Source organism: Aotus nancymaae, unplaced genomic scaffold (assembly GCF_030222135.1).
Source record: "Aotus nancymaae isolate 86718 unplaced genomic scaffold, 86718_ANA_hifiasm-v0.15.2.pri h1tg000036l, whole genome shotgun sequence".
Lineage (NCBI taxonomy): Eukaryota > Metazoa > Chordata > Mammalia > Primates > Aotidae > Aotus > Aotus nancymaae.
Window position 1 is genome coordinate 92,325,672 of NW_026988450.1, and position 17,604 is coordinate 92,343,275.

The 17,604-nt window shown below is 58.0% G+C and overlaps 1 protein-coding gene across 2 annotated transcripts; it reads right to left on the reverse strand.

Moving 5' to 3' along the window:
* Positions 1-1,043: 1,043 nt before the first annotated feature.
* On the reverse strand, positions 1,044-8,906 carry NRBP2 (nuclear receptor binding protein 2). Of its 2 annotated transcripts, XM_012473309.3 has the most exons (18): positions 8,653-8,906; positions 8,061-8,183; positions 7,883-7,984; positions 7,693-7,782; positions 7,459-7,499; positions 7,249-7,343; positions 7,102-7,125; positions 6,947-7,030; positions 6,813-6,868; positions 6,615-6,710; positions 4,966-5,098; positions 4,750-4,852; positions 4,621-4,671; positions 4,411-4,546; positions 3,544-3,597; positions 3,385-3,448; positions 3,237-3,292; positions 1,044-3,147 (listed from the first exon to the last, which is right to left on the reverse strand). In XM_012473309.3, the coding sequence occupies exons 1-18, from the start codon at positions 8,773-8,775 to the stop codon at positions 3,079-3,081; spliced, it is 1,500 nt and encodes a 499-aa protein (XP_012328732.1). In that variant the 5' UTR covers positions 8,776-8,906; the 3' UTR covers positions 1,044-3,078. The 2 variants fall into 2 exon arrangements, with proteins under 2 accessions (XP_012328732.1, XP_021531708.1); XM_021676033.2 differs by lacking the exons at positions 1,044-3,147; positions 3,237-3,292; positions 3,385-3,448; positions 3,544-3,597 and adding an exon at positions 3,601-3,651 and having other exon boundaries at positions 8,653-8,776.
* Positions 8,907-17,604: the final 8,698 nt, after the last annotated feature.

Consider the following 17,604-nt stretch of genomic DNA (forward strand, 5'->3'; position numbering starts at 1 on the left):
GAGGCTAGTGAGCTGTGACCACACCACTTCACTCCAGCCTGGGTGACAGAGCCAGACCCTGTCTCAAAAAAAAAATTTTTTTTTTAAGTCCAACATCTAAATAAACTGTCCAGAAAATAAGGAAATGAGAGAAACCAACAAAGAGATAAATCAAGAAAATTTCCTAGAACCAGTCATGTTTTCTGAACAATGGGTGTAAGGGAAGTTGTATATCAAGACATATCGTTGAGAATTTCCAAAGGAATGGGACAAAGTAAAAAACACAGAGGAGAGATCACAGGTAAAGAGCCAGGACTGAGGAAGGCACAAGAGTTCTTGGAACTAAAAGAAAATGACATGACACCCTCAAAATCCTTGGAATAAGTATTTTCAACCAAGCCAAGTTTTCGGTAACTAGTCACACTGTCAAGCATATGTGAGGTTAGCATAAAGACAAACAGGGAAAGACTCCTTAGCTTCCCGTGCACCCTCTCGGGAAACTTGGAGGATGTTCCTCCTCAAACAGGGCACATGAAGGAAGAGGGAAGCATTCCAGGACACCTGTGAAGAGTTAACCCGTGCTGGGCCACAAGTCCGAGAACAAGCAGCCTGGGCAGGGGCTCTAGGAAAAGAAGAAACTGAGCAGTCAGTTATGTGGTGAGTCCTAAGCTCTGAGAGGATATTCATGCTTCTTCAGGAAAGTCACAAGATGATCGATGACACACACATAGAAAACCAGGCAAACAAAAAAAACTAGGCAATTATTAACTCCAGGGAAAACAAAAAGTTGTGCAAGAAATGCCATCCTAGAACACCCTGTTCTTGCCTGAGATGTGTGGTAATGAAGCAGTAATAATACCCATGCAGCTGTGATGCCCGTCACACAGGAATGATGCCACATAAGGAGATTGAGGCAGGTGGCCACACTCCTCCCAGAGGATGCCAGCTGGGGACACCTAATGTAGAAAAACTGATAAACCGGAGTAAAGGCATGCCCATAAGTTTGAGAAACATGAATTTCAAATGCCTGAAGGAACAGTTAAGAGAGTTGAATTTGGGGAGGATCAGAGCAGGAGCCTTCATTTATTATTTATTATTGGCCTCAAAAAAAAGCCCATTCCACTTTAAAAGCAATATGTATATAATTCTGAACAGATAAAACTTAAAAGGAAAAATTCAACAGACGTGATTCCGTGCAGCAATGGTAGTATTGATGCTTTTAAGTTCAGTTTAATCACTAGTACAATGTTATGTATTTGCCACCGAAACCATTTAGGACCATGCATAATCAGATAGCTTAGCATCGGGATTTCCATCTAGGATATGGAAATTATTTTAGATTTCGAATTCTGAGTTGGAAGGAGGGAGAATTTGAATCATTTTGTAAATAGTATTGGAATGGCTACAATAACTGAGATTCGCTATTTTGTACATTTAATTTATTTGATATGCCTTGGTAAGTCTTGCTTTGGTTTTTGTTTTTTTTGTTGGGGTGCTGTGGTAGGCAGAATGCCACCCTTCCCCCACAAAAGAGGTTCATTCCTTAATCCCTGGAACCAGTGAACGTAAGTTTACATGGCAAAATGTGTTCTGCAGATGTGATTAATATTAAAAAGCCTTGAGGAGGGAAGTTAACCTGTGTTATCCGGTTGGGCCCAACCTGATCTCATGAGTCCTTAAGGACAACCTTTTCTGGCTGCAGAGAACCAGAGAAATGGTTCTTGACACAGACTGAACCTGCTGGCTTTGAAGACAGAGGAGGGGCCGAGAGCCAAGGAATGTGGGCAGCCTCTAGGAGCTGGAAGTGGCCCCAGTTTACAGACAGCAAGGAAGTGAGGACCTTGGCCCTGCCGCTGAAAGGGTGTGGATTCTGCCAGCAGCCTGAAGGAGCAGCCGATGGAGTCTCCCCTAGGACCTCCAGGAAGGAGGGCAGCCTGCCAGCCTTGACTCTAGTCCGGTGAGACCCGCAGTCGGACTTCCAGACTACAGAACTACAGCTAAGTTTGTGATACATTTTACAGCAGCAGTATAGCTAATACAGTGGTGTGCCTTCCTGGCTTGACATTCGAAACGCTTTTTAGAAAGCATGAATGAGCTAAATTTATACATACAAGTTAAAATGTTTAAGGCCGTTTCACTAAATTTGTAATTGGAGGAGAGGCAAGCCAAGAATCAAGAGGCCGGGAATGCAGAGTCCATGAGGGCGTAGAAACCTCAGAGACTGAGCCACGAGTGGAGTGGGAGAGAGCCAGGGAGCCAGGAGCTGACATCCTCAGGGGCCCAGGGAGCAGCTGCCCCAGGGAGGAGGTGTGGGAGGTAACATGGAGCGGGGTGAGTTTGAGGAGCAGAGAGGATGCGGGGTCCCTCAGCCCTCCAGGCCAGGGAATGCCGGGGAGAAAAAGCCCATTGGAGGGGCTGCAAGGGCCAGAAGCGATCTGCAGAGGGGCTGCACATCCTGCTCTCAGGGTGGGTAAAGGGCCAGAGATGGCTCCAGGCCAGAGTTGTGTGGGACCAGAGGCTTAGCTGATGATAGCCTCAACTCCAGACCTCTCTGTGGTCTGTTTCTCCTGCCAGCTCCCAGTTGTGCCCAGTGCCATGCCTGACACCTGCAAGCATGTCACTGTTGGCTTGCTGTGCAGGCTCCTTGTGTGGGTCTATGGTGCCAGCCAGGGATGGCTGCTCTCTCAGACCCCATGGAGCCGTTTGCTGGGCAGAGGTCTGTTCAGGGCTTACCCTCACCCCCAAGCCCCAGAGCTGGGGTTTCCTGCAGGGAAGCCTCCTGCATGCTAAGGAGGCAGTGGCCCTGGCCAGGCAGCCTGGGTGGGAACTCTGGGCAGAGAATCAAGGATGTAGGAAGGGGTCCTAGGGGCAGCCGTGATCCTAAGGACCTGGGAGGGCTTATGGCTCCCCCACCCCCACCCCGTGGCACCTGGAGGCAGGGTCAGCCCCGCTCCGCAGGAGGTGGGGGTTTCTTCACTACCCGGGCCTTTTGTGCTCCCAGGCACACAGTGGAGGGAGGCCTGGCAGTGCTGGGCTCTCCCCAACGTGGCCTGACCTGGGCAGCACCCTGGCATGGTCCCCTGGGGCTGGGGCACCGGGTCAGGCCTGGGCCCCGCGGTACTTGAGGAAGGTACTCTCCAGGAAGGTGGCCAGCTTCGTCCGGTCGCCCTGCGGAAGGAGGGAGGCATGGGGGACGGAGGGGTGCGGCCCGCCTGGCACACCCCCTCGGCCCAGCAGCACCACCCCGCCCAGCACACCTCGTGGAGGAAGCCGTAGTGCACGAGCTCCGTGGCGAGGTCCTGAGCGCTGTCCGCTGGGGCAACGGCGGAAGGCGAGCCATGAGGCTGCTGCGCCTCCGGCCGCCCGGGGTCACCGCCCACCGCCCAGGTCCCCTACCCAGCCTACTTGGGAGCAGGTCGTAGGTCAGCTGCCGGTGCAGCCGGTCCTCCATCACCAGAAGCAGAGTGAGCTGGGGAGGTGGCGGGGCGCGGTCGGCAGGGAGGTCGGGGGTCCGCTGGGCCCCCGCCTTCCCCATGGCAGCGCCGTCCCCCGGGCCCCGCTCACATGCCAGCGTGCCTTGTCCTCGCTCCTCTCCAGGTTGCACTGCATCTGGATGACCTGCAGCGGGGGGAAGGCTGGGACTCACAGACCCAGCAGCAGGAGCACATGCCGCTGTGCCAGAGGGGCGCAGAGGGACAGCAGAGATCGTCAAGGGGGGAGTCTCTAAGAGGAGCCCGTCTCACTGCTAGTGGCCTGGCAAGCTAAGGAAAGCTTCTTAAAGAATCGACATTAGGGGCTGGGTACTGAAGGATGAATAGGAGCTTTCACCACAGAGATAACTTGAACAAAGAGGGAACTGTGGGCAGAGGAAAAGGGAGGTTGGCCAGGACAGGACCACACAGAAGTGCATGGTGTCTGGGGATCAGGCCTCCCAGAGCCTGGGCGTCAGCTGAGGACTCCCATGATCTCTGCGGCCAGCCAGGAGCAGGAAGTTTGCTTGTTTAGGACATGAATTCTGGCTGCACTGCACCAAGAGAGGCTCCTGGCCAGTAGGCAGCACTGTAGCAGTCTGGGGAGACACCAGGACACAGATGTCCAGGAATCGGCACCCGGGGGTGGGTGAAGAATGCTGGCGGGTGGAAGGGCCCCGGGTGAGTTCTGGAGGAAGGATGGTTGGAGTGGGTTCAGGGCAGGCAGCAGGATGTGGGGGAAGGATCTGAGGGGACATGGAGCCTCCCGGAAAAGGGGAGTGTCCGGCCTGTCCTATAATCCCCACGACCCCCACCAGAGGATCAGCCTGGATTCGGTCTCTGGCCACCTGGAGGAGAGCTGGGCCGTGGGGGTGCAGGCCCTGAGAGAAGGAGGGGCACCTCTTGTCTGACTGCTGGAAGGTCTGAGGGCTGGCACTGAGCCGCGGGAGAGAGGCCTCACCTTTCTGGTCTCAGAGTCAAAGGGCTCTGGTGTTGGGGTCTTGGCCTTTTGGATCTCTTCTGGGGGTGGGGCCAGCACACGGGGCAGCCCCAGGGGCCGAGTGGCTGCAAAGTTCATCAGTGGGTAGATCCCGTTCCTGGGGACACACCAGGGTAGCTGGGGACTCAGGCCTGACAGCTGCCTGGCCCTCAGCCTTACATCGGCTCTCACCTGACATCCTCCAGGAATTTGTCCAGCTCCATGAAGGAGACCTCCGAGTACCTGGCATGGAGGTGGGAGGCACATGAGGGGCTGGCCAGGGGCGCTGGAAGGGGAGGCTTCTGGGCGCTGACTGCTCACCGCCACTGCAGCGGGGGCCTGCGGGGCCGACGAAGCTCTGCCAAGACAGCGTGCGGGTCCACGGCCTTGGTCTTCTCCTCCACCACGTTCTCAGGCATGAGGTCTGCGGCCACAGGTGCATCCAGGTGGTGCGCTCAGGCCTGGGTCCTGCAGAGCCCCCTTCCACGTCCCAACCTCAGCCTCCCGGGCCACCCCCTGGGCTGGCCTGCTGCTCACATTGGTGCTGGATGAAGCAGTGAGCTGCCAGGAGCTTCAGCGAGTGCACCTCGAAGAGCACTCGGTGGAAGAGGAGGCTGTGGGCAGAGGGCCGGCGGGCGGGGTCCCGGGCCAAGCAGCAAAGGATGAACTCCTGGGGCGTGGGGAGGAGGGGCTGCTGGTGTGCAGGGGCTGGGGAGGAGGGGCGGGTGGTGTGCAGGGGCGTGGGGAGGAGGGGCTGCTGGTGTGCAGGGGCTGGGGAGGAGGGGCGGGTGGTGTGCAGGGGCTGGGGAGGAGGGGCTGCTGGTGTGCAGGGGCTGGGGAGAAGGGGCGGGTGGTGTGCAGGGGCTGGGGAGGGGCGGGTGGTGTGCAGGGGCTGGGGAGGAGGGGCGGGTGGTGTGCAGGGGTGTGGGGAGGAGGGGCTGCTGGTGTGCAGGGGCGTGGGGAGGAGGGGCTGCTGGTGTGCAGGGGCTGGGGAGGAGGGGCGGGTGGTGTGCAGGGGCTGGGGAGGAGAGGCGGGTGGTGTGCAGGGGCTGGGGAGGAGGGGCTGCTGGTGTGCAGGGGCGTGGGGAGGAGGGGCTGCTGGTGTGCAGGGGCTGGGGAGGAGAGGCGGGTGGTGTGCAGGGGCTGGGGAGGAGGGGCTGCTGGTGTGCAGGGGCATGGGGAGGAGGGGCTGCTGGTGTGCAGGGGCTGGGGAGGAGGGGCTGCTGGTGTGCAGGGGCATGGGGAGGAGGGGCGGGTGGTGTGCAGGGGCTGGAGAGGAGGGGCTGGGGAGGAGAGGCAGGTGGTGTGCAGGGGCTCTCTGCTCTGGCCCCACAGTTCGAGGAGAGGCAGCCCCTGAGTTCCCCATGTCCCTCCTCCTCAGGGACACATGGGACATGCAGGGATGACCACAGGGAGGAGTCCTGGCAGCAGCCAGGCCAGGACCAGGTCCTCTGAGCTTGAGGACAGCTGGCTTCTGGGATTGGAGCACCCACGCTCTGCTTCCCTCAACCCTCAAAAAACCGTGGGGAGTAGGAGCCATGATCCTCAAGTCACACCTGCAAGCCTCCTACCCACAGCCTTTTGATCGGCCCTGCTCAGGCCCAACACTGGAGATGACCGTGTGGACAGGTCCTCACCCTGTCCACATCCGTACCCACTCCGGCTCCAGCTCCCCACCGGCCCCATGCAGGCACCCCCATCTCCTTAGGCCATGGGGTGAAGTCTGGACTCCAAGCAGAGGGGCTGGGGATGCAGCTTCCACCCCACACGTCTTTGGCCTGCCTGGCACCCCCCATGTCTCCCCACAAGCTGGAAATTTAAAGTCAAGTACTTGGACTGAAGCAGACCCAGGTGCAGAGGTTGGCTCTACCACTTACTCTAAAGCCTTGGGCAAAGGACTCATCTCTAAACCTCGATTTCTTTATCTATGAAACAGGCATGGTGATGGCAGCCACAGAGAAAGGGTCTCTGTTGCCTTCTTGTTCTTAAAATGTGCTGACCCTTCGGGGCCTTCTGGCCAGGAACCAATATGTGCTCCCACTGAGGTCCTCTTCGGGAGCGTGCGGCCAGCTGGCGCACTCCTCAGCTGCACAAACTGTGATGCTCTCCCAGGCCTGCCTGGAGCACCTTGCTGGCCCTACCTGAGCACCGTGAGCCAGCTGGGGAGGGCAGGGCAGGCTGCTTACCCGCATGTTGGGGTCACTCAGCGAGTGCCTGGCACGAGCAATGGCCTCCTCTGTGACCCGGGTGTCCCCGTTGGCCTGGATCTCCAGCACAGCCATCTGGGGCACAGAGCCAGGTAAAGCATGAGGAAGGGACCACACGGTAAGCCAGGCAGGCACAGCTCGGAGGAGGGCAGAGCACAAGGTGGGGGGGTGCAGTACCTCCAGCGCACACATCCCAAAGGAGAAGATGTCCACAGCGGTCCCATCGGCCACCTCTGAACGAGAGAGAGCACAGGACAGGTAGCACAGAAGCGCAGGGCAGGCACGGGGCACCCGGACCCAGCGCCACTCACCGCCGTACTCGGGGGGAAAGAAGTGCAGGTTCCGAAGCTCCTCTCGCTCAGCGCGGATCGGGCTTCGGAGATCGTCCGGAAGCGCTGTGGGAGAGCGCAGAGGCTGAGCGGGCGGGACCTCTCCAGGACCCCATCCCTCCAGAATTCGCACTTACCATTGGAGAAGATTCGGTGCCACACTGCCAAGGGGCGGGAGAAAAAGCGGGGTTAGCTGCTGGGGCGTCGTAACTCCTCGGCCCTCGGCTCCAGGAACCTTCCCCTGCCCCGACCCCACCCCCGCGCCCAGCCCTGCCCGCCAGCACCGGAGCCGATCTTGATGAGGCCGTTGTGCTGAATGAAGATGGTGTCGCTCGTCAGGTTCCCGTGGATGATGGGGGGGCTGCAGGCGTGCAGGAAGCTGCGGACGTGGGGAAGGAGCAGGCAGGGGGAGGGGAAAGTAGGAGGAGCCGGTCAGGAGGCGCTGGAGAGATGGGGGCTCCGCGGCGCAGCGCCGGGCCAGCCCAGGCCCTCACCTGAGCGCAGACAGGATCTGCGTGCACCAGCGCTTCCAGGCCTGGCGGCGGACGCACGACTCCGTCGGGTGGGCGCCGGAGAGGTGGCTGGGCCTGCGGAGCCCGCCCCCGCATCCACGCCCAGCCCCTGTCCGGGGCGCCGGGCACCCCCTCCCCATCCCAGTCACCGAGGCTGCCCCAACCCCATCCCCGACCCCATCCTGCTCCCCGGCCGCCCCAGCCCGCTCCCCATACCCGGGCGTTCATGGCCTTGTGGTTCTTCTTGGTCTTTTTGAGGAACTGCTTGAGGCTGCCCGATGACACGTACTCTGTGATGAAGATGACCTGCAGGGTGCGAGCTCGGGATTTCCACCGACCGGTTCGTCCCCACGCCCGCCCCACCTGGCTGTGGCCTCTGCCTGCCCAGGGCCTTGCCCGTGCTCACCCTCGCGCCGGCCTCGGAGGCGTCCAGCCAGTACTTGTGCAACTTGACGATGTTGGGGTGGTCCACCAGCACCAGCTGCTCGAACACGGTCTGGATCTTCTCCTGGGGAGGGAGGGTGTTCGCTGGGTGGTCAGCAGGTGGCCACCCGGGCAGGATGAGGAGGGGGCAGTGGCCTCACCTCGTGCGCTGCAAACGCCTTCCTGTCTCCGAAGTGGAGCTCGTTCCACACCACCTCTACCCCCTCCTCTGTGTCCATGGCTAGGAAGGTGCTCTGAAGCCCTGGCATGTTCCCCTGATTCACCTGGGTGGGGGTGAATAAGGGGTTATGTGTGCCCTGGTGTGTGTCGGGGTTGCGGGTGAGGACTTGGACCCTGTCCACACCCTTCCAGTGGGCCCAAGCATGGGCTGCAGGCCCTGAGCCAGTCTGTGGGAAGGTGGGGGCTTGAAGGGTGGCTGCCCTCAGGAGCCAAGGGCTCCTATCCGAGGGCCGGGCTAAGGGGATTTGGAGCAGGTTTCAGGGGGTCTAGGGGGATTCCCCAGAGAGCTAGCGGCTGAGTCCAGAGGCATGGGGAGGTGGTCCTAGGAGGAGACTGGCACTCAGGGAATCCCAGGGAGGCCGCCAGGGCAAAGGGGTCCAGGGGTGGCAGATTTGCCCGCCGCCTGAGGGAGGCTGCGGAGAGGTTTCCAGGTGCCGCGCTCTCCCAGCGCCTCCAGGCCCCTCCGGCTCATGGAGGGCGGTGTCACCCCGTGTCCCCGAACCCCGCACCCACCTGCTCCCGCCGCTTTTGCCAGCGACCACACGGGCTCTCCTCCAGGATGTCGCTCTCGTCCTCGCTCTCGTCCTCCCGTTCCCGCTCCCGGGCCCGCCTCGGCGCCGGCTCTGGGGCCGCCATGGTTCGGCCGACTCAGGCCACCGCCCTCCGTGCGATCAGCCGCCGGCGCAGCCGCTCCCGGCCCGCCCTGGCCCTGCGCCCAGCCTAGAGCCGCCGCCGCCGCCTAGAGCCCCAGCCCCGGCTCTGGGAATTGGGAGGCGCCGGCGCGCGGCGGGCGGGCGGGGCCCGGGGGTGGAGCCGGCGCGCCCCTCCGGGGCCGCCTGTGCCTGCCGGAGCCAGAGCGGAGCGTCCCCCGGAGCGGCCGAACCCGGTCAGCACCCAGGCCCCGCCCCCGGAGCCCCGCCCCGCCATGCCCCGCCCCATGCCCCACCTCACTCCTAGAATCCCCGCCCCGCCCAGCAATGTCCCGCCTCAGGCCCTGCCCCTCCCCGCGAAGCCCCGCCCAAGGCCCCGCCTCACTCCTAGAATCCCCGCCCCGTCTGAGGCCCCGCCCTGCACAGAGGAACCGCCCCCAAATCCCCGCACCCTCGGGGGCCCCGTCCCGCGCACGGGAGCCTCAGGCTCCCGCACCGCTCGCGATTCGACCTCTGCCCGCGTCCGGAACCCGGCCTGGGCGGCCCCACGGACACCCGGGGCCAGCAGCAGCGCACTTCGCTCGCAGCTGCTCCCCCAGGATCTGGGAGAAGGCCCGGGACATCTGGGGACTCCCAAGCCCACGGCACCCTCCAGCTGCAGAACCCCCCGCGGGCTCGAAAGCGGGGCCTGCTCTCTGGGCCACGCACTCCACGCCCCGGCCGACCCCCAAGGGACAGGTGGGAGGGACACCGAAGGCGAGAGAGAAGCCCACCAGCAGGAGGACCCGGGCTGGCTTTCATTGGTGGCCACAGATCTCTCCCTGGCCCGCCCGGTGCCTTCTCCCGCCCACAAGCCCATCTTACCACCTTCCAGGATGGAGATTTTCTCTTTTCTCCTCAAACACACCCCTCCTTTCTGCGGTTGGCTCCCCTGGGACAGTGGAACCGTGAGGGGGATCCCCCCGGCTCACACGGACTCTCCCTCTAGAGGCCACTCTGAGCACACCCTCCAGCCACACCGGCCACCAGGGCTCTCCCCAGTTGTCACCTAAAACCCCCCTCAGCCCGCAGCCCCTACAGCCTTCCCCAGGTCTCCTCCCTCTCTCAAGGCGGGTCCTCCTCCTTCACTTTCTCTCTCTGGAGCCCAAATGCCTGTGGCTGTCAGACGTAAACCCGGCTGGAACTCCCGCTCCTCTCCTCCGCGAGGCTCCATGCTCTGGCCGTTTGGGACTCCTCTTTGTCCGGCAGAGCTGCATCCGGCCCTGCTGCATCCCCTGTGGTCGCTCTTTCCTGACCAGTCTTGGTCACCAGGCCCCCTGTGTGTGGCTTCCACCGATGCCAAGTGATCCTGCTGAGACCTTCTGCGGTAAAGGTTTGGGGTGTTCAAATCCACCCTGGGAGACACCAGCTCCTGGGAGACACCTTCTAAGCCCTTGGCATGTCCTGCCTGATTTGAATGTCTGCGTTTGCCTCGGCCACATCAGAGTCTATGCCAAGCTTCTCCAGCCTACAGCCCACAGGGGGCATTCGGCCCCGGACAGCTTTCAATATGGCCCAACACAAATTCTTTCTAGTTGTGATTTTTTTTTTAAAGCTCATCAGCTATTGTTAGTATTAAGTTTATTTTATGTGTGGCCCAGGACAATTCTTCCAATGTGGGCCAGGGAACACCGAAGACTGGACACCCCCGGTCTGTGCTAACAACGTGGTCCATGTTGGGGGCCTTGGGCCATGTGGCATCAGCCTGACCTCTGCAGGGACTGGAAGCCAGTCAGCCACTTGGGAGGTCTGGCGTGCCTGTGTGACCAACCCAGTGAAAACCCTGGACACCAAGGTGCAGAGAGCTTCCCTGGCCGGTGGCATGCTGTGCTTATTGTCACACCTCAGTGCTGGGAGGTTGGGCGCTGTCCACATGCCTGGGTGGGGACACCTGCAGACCCATGCTGGTCTCTCCTGGATTCTGTTCCGTGAGTCCTTGCCACTGCTGATTTTAACGCATCTGTTGCTGTAATAAATAGTATCCTTTCTGAGTTCTGTGAGTCCTTCTAGTGAACCACTGAACCTGAGGCTGGTTTAGGGGAGCCCCCAGTGGTCCCTTCTCACCTCGCACGAGGGCCTAAACATGAAGGCCCAGTAATTGGTCCCATTACCCAACCTCATGTCCCCTGCCCTCTCCAGCTGAGCCCACCCCAAGTACACGGCCCTGTCCCATCCATCAGACATGACAGGCACTTCCCCTCAGGGTCTCCGCCCTGGTTATACCTTTGCCCAGAATGCCCTTCCCAAACGTCCTCTGAGGTCACTGCCTGAGAGGGCTGTACTGGTCACAAATCCAGACATCACAGTCCCCATCCTCTTTCCCCTGCTTGACTTGAGTTTTCCTGAGGCATTCACCCCACCTGACTTGCACGTGGGTTTTTCTCATCTCTGTTCTTCACTGTCTGTGTTCCTGTTGCGATTGGAGCTTCCAGAGGGCAGGTGTCTGCTCTTTGTTCCTGTTCTTTCTCTGGTGCAAGGTTGGTGTCTGACACACAGCAGACCCTCAGCAAACGCTTGTTGAATGGATCTGTGGGCGGGCAGGGGTGTGGTTTGGAGGGGAGGGGTGGTCCAGGGAAGCCCCAAGGAGATGAGACTTGAGCAGAAGAATCTCAACAAATTTCCTCCCCTTTCTCTGCCCCCATAACCAGACACACATGTTCTGTGGTAGGTCAAATGGAGTCCCCCAAAAGTCTACACCCTGATCCCTGGTACCTGGGAGCACAGCCTTATTTGAAAACAATGGTCCTTGCAGATGAAAATAAATTTAGGATCTTGAGATGTTGGGGTGGGCCCTAAGTCCAGCGTTTGATGTCCTTATCAGAGAAAGAAGAGGGTTACTTGGGGTGCAGATAAATAAGGCAGACAGCCACGTGAACGTGGAGGCCAGAATTGAAACAGTGTGCCCACAGGCTAACAGTGTGCCTGGGACTGCCAGGGCCATGAATGGTGAGAAGAGAGGCCTGGGCTGGATTCTCCCTCCGAGTCTCCAGAAGCAATCAGCCCTGCTGACACCTCGATTTTGTGCTTCCAGCCTCCGGTACAGTGAGCAGGTCTGTGTGTGCTGTTTTAAACCACTCCTCCATCCCTCAGTCCTGCTCTGGCAGCCGGAGGGGACAAGCACGCACTCTGGGCACGGTAAGAATGGCAACGTGACAACAGCTACATGATCACATGCAGGGATGCGTCCCAGCACTTATTCCCAACTCCACAGAGTGTGGCGGACTGCCACCGCCCATGCACAGCGGAGGTGGCTGCGGCCCATGCACAGGGGAGGTGGCTGCGACCCATGCACAGGGGAGGTGGCTGCGGCCCATGCACAGGGGAGGTGGCTGCGGCGGCATGCCCTCTCTGGCCTTGCTCAGGCTGTGCCCCCACCCTCCCTCCAGCTCTGCCTCTGAGCTTCTCCACCCCTTGATCCTGCCAGGCCATTTTGATTTATTGGAGGTTCTCGAGGGTTGCTCTTGGCCACGGAGCCACCCACCTGCCCTTTAGCCTAATCTGTGAATTGGGTTTTTTTTTTGTTTTTTTTTTAGAGACAGGGTCTCACTCTGTTGCCCTGGAGTGCAGTGGTGTGATCATAGCTCATTGCAGCCTCACGTTCCTGAGCTTAGGGGATTCTCCCACCTCAGCCTCCTGAGTAACTGGGACTATAGGCACATGCCACTGCACCCAGCTATTTTTAAAATTTTTTTTGTAGAGCCAGCCTTGCTATATTGCCCAGACTGGTCTTGAACTCCTGGGCTCCAGGGATCCTCCTGCCTCAGCCTCCTGAGTGTCTGTATCTGGGAGTGCAGGCCTGAGCCAGTGCGCCTGGCCCCCTGTGCAACGCCTTGTGACCCCCACCTTGCAGATCTGCTAGGGCTCCATGGTTGTCGACTTAGATCTCCCCAAGCCTCTCCCTCCTCTGGGGCATGCAGGTGAGCTGCCGGTGAGACGCAGGTGAGATGATCTCTGAATTCCTGCAGATCTCTTTCCCATTGGCAGGTGGATGATGCCCCTGGCTTGCGGGGCTCAGGACTGCTGTCCTGGATGCCTGGAATATTAGGGTGGGAGAAAGCCAGGGAGTCCCATTCCGGGGAGTCAAAGGAGCACTGGAGGACCCCTCTCACTGTCTGCCCTGGCGACTCTGCCTCCTGCTCTCCCGCCTCATATGCGGTCCCCTCCCAGGAGTGTGGACTACACTGGGTGACTTGCTTCCAGGGCAAGAACACAGCAGAGGCACTGAGCTGGTGCCTTCAAGATCGGGCAGTGGAGAGGGTGGCTTACTGGCTTCCCAGCCCCCTCCAAGTAAGTGCGTGAAGCATACACATGGTCAGAAACAGCCGTTTCGAGGCAGCAGCCATGAAGCTGCCAACAACCAGTTTGGAAGCTGGTACGTGGTAGAGCACACGTGTGTATATGAGTGTGTGTGCGCATGTGTGTGCATGTGCATGTGTGTGCATGTGTGTGCGTGTGCATGTGTGTGTGTGCGTGTATGTGTGTGTGCATATGTGTGTGAGAAGTACTGATTAGAAATAATTATTGCCAAAAAGATTTCAGAGGATAGCAATATATTTAATCGTAAATAAATGCTAAGAAATAGAGGCGTACATACAGCATACAGATAAGGCCAAGTCCAAGTGGAAGATTATTGACGCGTATGGTGAGCTCTTCTCGGTGTAAATGGCCCTCACTGCTGGGGTCTTAGCATGTGCACCAGACTGCTTTAAAGGACTATTTGTGTAACAGTGAGACAGCAAAAGAATTCACATCACTCACTCCTTTTTTGTTTGAGGGACCTTTACCCACTTCTGCATGTAGGTCAGGATAATCGCAGAGCACTGAGATAAAACAGAAGAACAGCAGTTTTCATGGAGTTTTTGAAACTCACTCTAGGACTGAAGGGGAAGCATGTGAAGAGCTAACTATGTTTTGTTGCAGATTTACAGGAGCATCGTGACCTGGGAAGGGAGAGGGACTTCCCAGCCTCCTCGGACCCTCCCTGGCACCCAGCTGTCCACAGTCATCGTTACTCTCAATCGCAAGCCCTCCTCTTTCCCCTGCCCAAACATGAAAAGGGCCTGACTCTCGTACTGACATGAGATTGTTGCTGAGGGCGCTTGTCCGTATCTGCTGGGCTTGAAGTCGCCTGCTGGGCGCGGGGGCTCACGCCTGTCATCCCAGCACTTTGGGAGACCGAGACAGGCGGATCACCTGAGGTCGGGAGTTGAAGACCAGCCTGACCAACAAGGAGAAACCCCGTCTCTACTAATAACATGAAAATTAGCTGGGCGTGGTGGTGCATGCCTATAATCCCAGCTATTTGGGAGGCTGAGGCAGGAGAATCGCTTGAACCCGGGAGGCGGAGTTTGCGGTGAGCCGAGATTGTGCCATTGCACTCCAGCCTGGACAACAAGAGTGAAAGCAAAATGAAGCTGCCTTCCCGGCTCTGACTCCTCGTCTCTTGACTTACTGGCTATCGCGCAGGAGCAGCACGAGTTTGGATTTGTTACCGTTTGGACATTTTTAGTTACTTCCAATACTTGTTGGCCGGTCGCTGTGGCTCGTACCTGTAATCCCAGCACTTTGGGAGGCCAAGGCAGGTGGATCACCTGAGGTCAGGAGTTTGAGACCAGCCTGGCCAACATGGTGAAATCCTATCTCTACTAAAAATACAAAAATTAGCCAGGTGGGGCGGCACATGCCTGTGATCCCAGCTACTTGGGAGGCTGAGGCACGAGAATCGCTTGAACCCAGGAGGCGGAGGTTGCAGTGAGCCGAGATCACGCTGCTGCACTCCAGCCTGGGTGACAGAGCAAGACACCGTCTCAGAAAAAAAAAAAAAGAATCGCATTTTGTTAGACGAGCAGCGCAAACAAGTAAATACAAAATTGTCCGACGGGCGATCCTTCTAACGGCCCAGCGGTCCTCAGCTTCTCTTCTCTCTGCACCTGTGACGTTGTACAGCAGAAGGAAAGACCCTTCTGTAACCGACCCGGCCTCACCGCAGACCAGCAGGGACAAAAGCTACGTTTCGTTCTGTTCCCCTCGGTAAGTAAATCAGGCCCCGCCAGGTGAAGCTTGTGTGTCCAAGCCGAGGGTCGGACCTGTTGCGGGGGCTCCTGTGGCCTCGCGGTTGGGGAAGGGTCTGGGTCTCTGGCTCTCTGCGGACTTCCTCTGCTCTTGCTCGGTCGCTGCTTTGGGAGATCAGCTCTTGGTCTACCTCTTGTCCCCAGGCAATCTGACTTTTCTCCCTGGCTGCCTCTGAGACTTCTCTTAGCCTTTCCAGGTCTGCAGTTTCATTAGGATATAACTAGGGATTGGGGCATTGATTTAGACTTTGATGTCTTTGATCTGGAAAATTCCAAGCCTTTATCCTTTCCAACGTCTCCTCTGCCCCATTCTCTATCTTGTGAGCGTCAAGGTCCCCGTTTGATGCATGTGACACCGTCTTCCCGCTCTCTTTCACCTGAGCTTCCCTCCTGCCCTTCTGCGATTTTACCTTCGCGTGCTTTCTTCTCCACGATTCCTTCTATTCTGTCTTCCACTTCACCTGCTCCCTGCCCGACTCGTCTGAAATGCTGCTTAAATCTGCCGGTTGGATTCTTAGCTTTAGTGGTTGCTGTTTACAGTTGGCCATGGCTGTTTTATGGTCTTCGTGGGCTTGCTCTCATTTCCGTGGGTTCTCCCTACGGAGGCTCCCTTCCTGATGCGCTCTGGTTGTGTGCTGGACACCATTTTGAGAAATATTTACAGGAATAAGCTGAAGGCACCACAAGATGTGTAGGGCTGTGGGGGCCCCACCTGGTCGTGGGGTGTCCCTTATGCTGTGATGAGGTGCTGGATCCAAGAGGTAAAGAGACAGGACACTGAAGAACTGGCGAAGAGTGTCGGGACGCGGGGGGCCACTCAACCTGTGAGCGGAGATCAGCGGTGGCCCCCAAATGCCCAGAAGCATCTGCATTTATTAGGTACAAGCAGGGGGCAGGGTAGTGAGTGAGGTCATCATCTATAGGCTTAGTGATAGGGCATACATAATCATGTGAGTCACAAGCAAGGGGGCCACCCCATTATACCTGAGCAGAGAGGTGGGCCGTGCACAGTAGGGGTCCGTGCCGTGCACAGTAGTAGAGGGTCGTGTACAGAAAAGGGGCCCACCCCCGTTAGGTCACCGAGGCAAGGAAGTGGGCTGTGTGCAACAGGTGTTGTGCACAACAATTCTTATCTGGGGGCTGGAGACTTCAAAGGATTTCTCATAGAAGGATACTGTAAGCTTAATGCAGTGGGAGCTGACAGACGTGTGCTCTTCTCTTAAGATATTTATGGGAGGATGATTTGAGCCAGCACAGAAGCGAGAAAAGACTGACAGGGTGTACAGCCACCGTGACTGGTCACACCAGAGGGGTTCTTCTCCCTCGGTTACTTCCGGGATCTCAGGCCTGAGGCCGACTTTCCACAGGAGCTGGATGCAAGGTGCTACAACTCCTTTATCAGGAGCAGAGGCTCCTGCTCCAAGCCTGCCATACAGCGTGTGCCCTTTCAGGCAGGGACGCCATCGCCTGGGTCTTTGGTTCTTGTCCTGGTCTGGCTGTTTTCCCATGCACGGCTTCTGTTCTGTGGCTGCTCTAGGGATTCCTCCTACTACAGACTACTATATGGTTCTATGGAAGGATTCTATAAATCAGCACTGAATGTGTCAGTACAGCTCTGACTACAGTACCTATATGATTATATAGAAAGATTATATGGAACTAAGTATGCTAGATATATGTAAGCAGTAAGTTACACTTCAAGCACTAATTCTATAAACTAATATATGATTATACGTGAAGGATTATATAAAGGAAACAGCTGAGCAATCACTATAAACTAAGCTATTCTTCAGGCACTGGTTGTGCCTGGGGTCTGCACAGCTCCCCTTCCTTGGTGCCCGTGAGGGTGTCACCCGCATGATGCATCCTCTTCCAGAGAGTTCTGTCCACTTGCGACAAGGTCTAGGGTGTTGCTGGTCCGGAGCTGCCTTATCCCAAACTCAAGCCTTTAAGATCTTCAGACCACCCTAGCAGGCAGAAGTCTGTGCAGGGCTGGCTGGCCCTTAGGCTGTGGCCCCTCAGGAGCTTTTGTAAAGTAGGAGGGTCTTTTGAGTTTCCCACTTTGGTGGATCCCGGTTGGTCTGACGTCCCGGAGGCACAGCCCCCTCTCTGTCTGGATTGTAGAGCTGCGTCCATGGGCCATTGTGGTTGAAGTTGGGCAGATGTGACTCACCATCAGTGCCCTGGGCTGGCACAGCGTAGCGTGCATTCTGACTCTGAGTTGTTGCCCACATGTCTGCTGTGAGGCTACCTGTCCTCACTGTGGGCCCCACAGCGTAAGTGTAAGCTCCAACCTCACCTCTGCATTGCCTGGGAAGCACGAGGCTCTCGCTGCTCTCCGATGGTGCCGCTCTCGCTCAGCCACAGGAGCTCCTTCTGTCAGCACTGGGGTGCTCTGCCCACCTGTCAGGATGTCTTTGTTTTTTTGCTTTTTTCCTTTTTTTGAGATTGAGTTTTGCTCTTGTCACCCAGGCTGGAGTGCAGTGGTGCGATCTCAGCTCAGTACAACCTCTGCTTCCTGTGTTCAAGCGATTCTCCTGCCTCAGCCTCTTGAGTAGCTGGGATTATAGGCACCTGCCACTACACCGGGCTATTTTTTTTGTTTTTAGTAGAGACAGCGTTTCACCCTGTTGATCAGGCTGGTCTCGAACTCCTGAGCTCAAGTGATCTACCCGCCTCAGCCTCCCAAAGTGCTGGGATTGCAG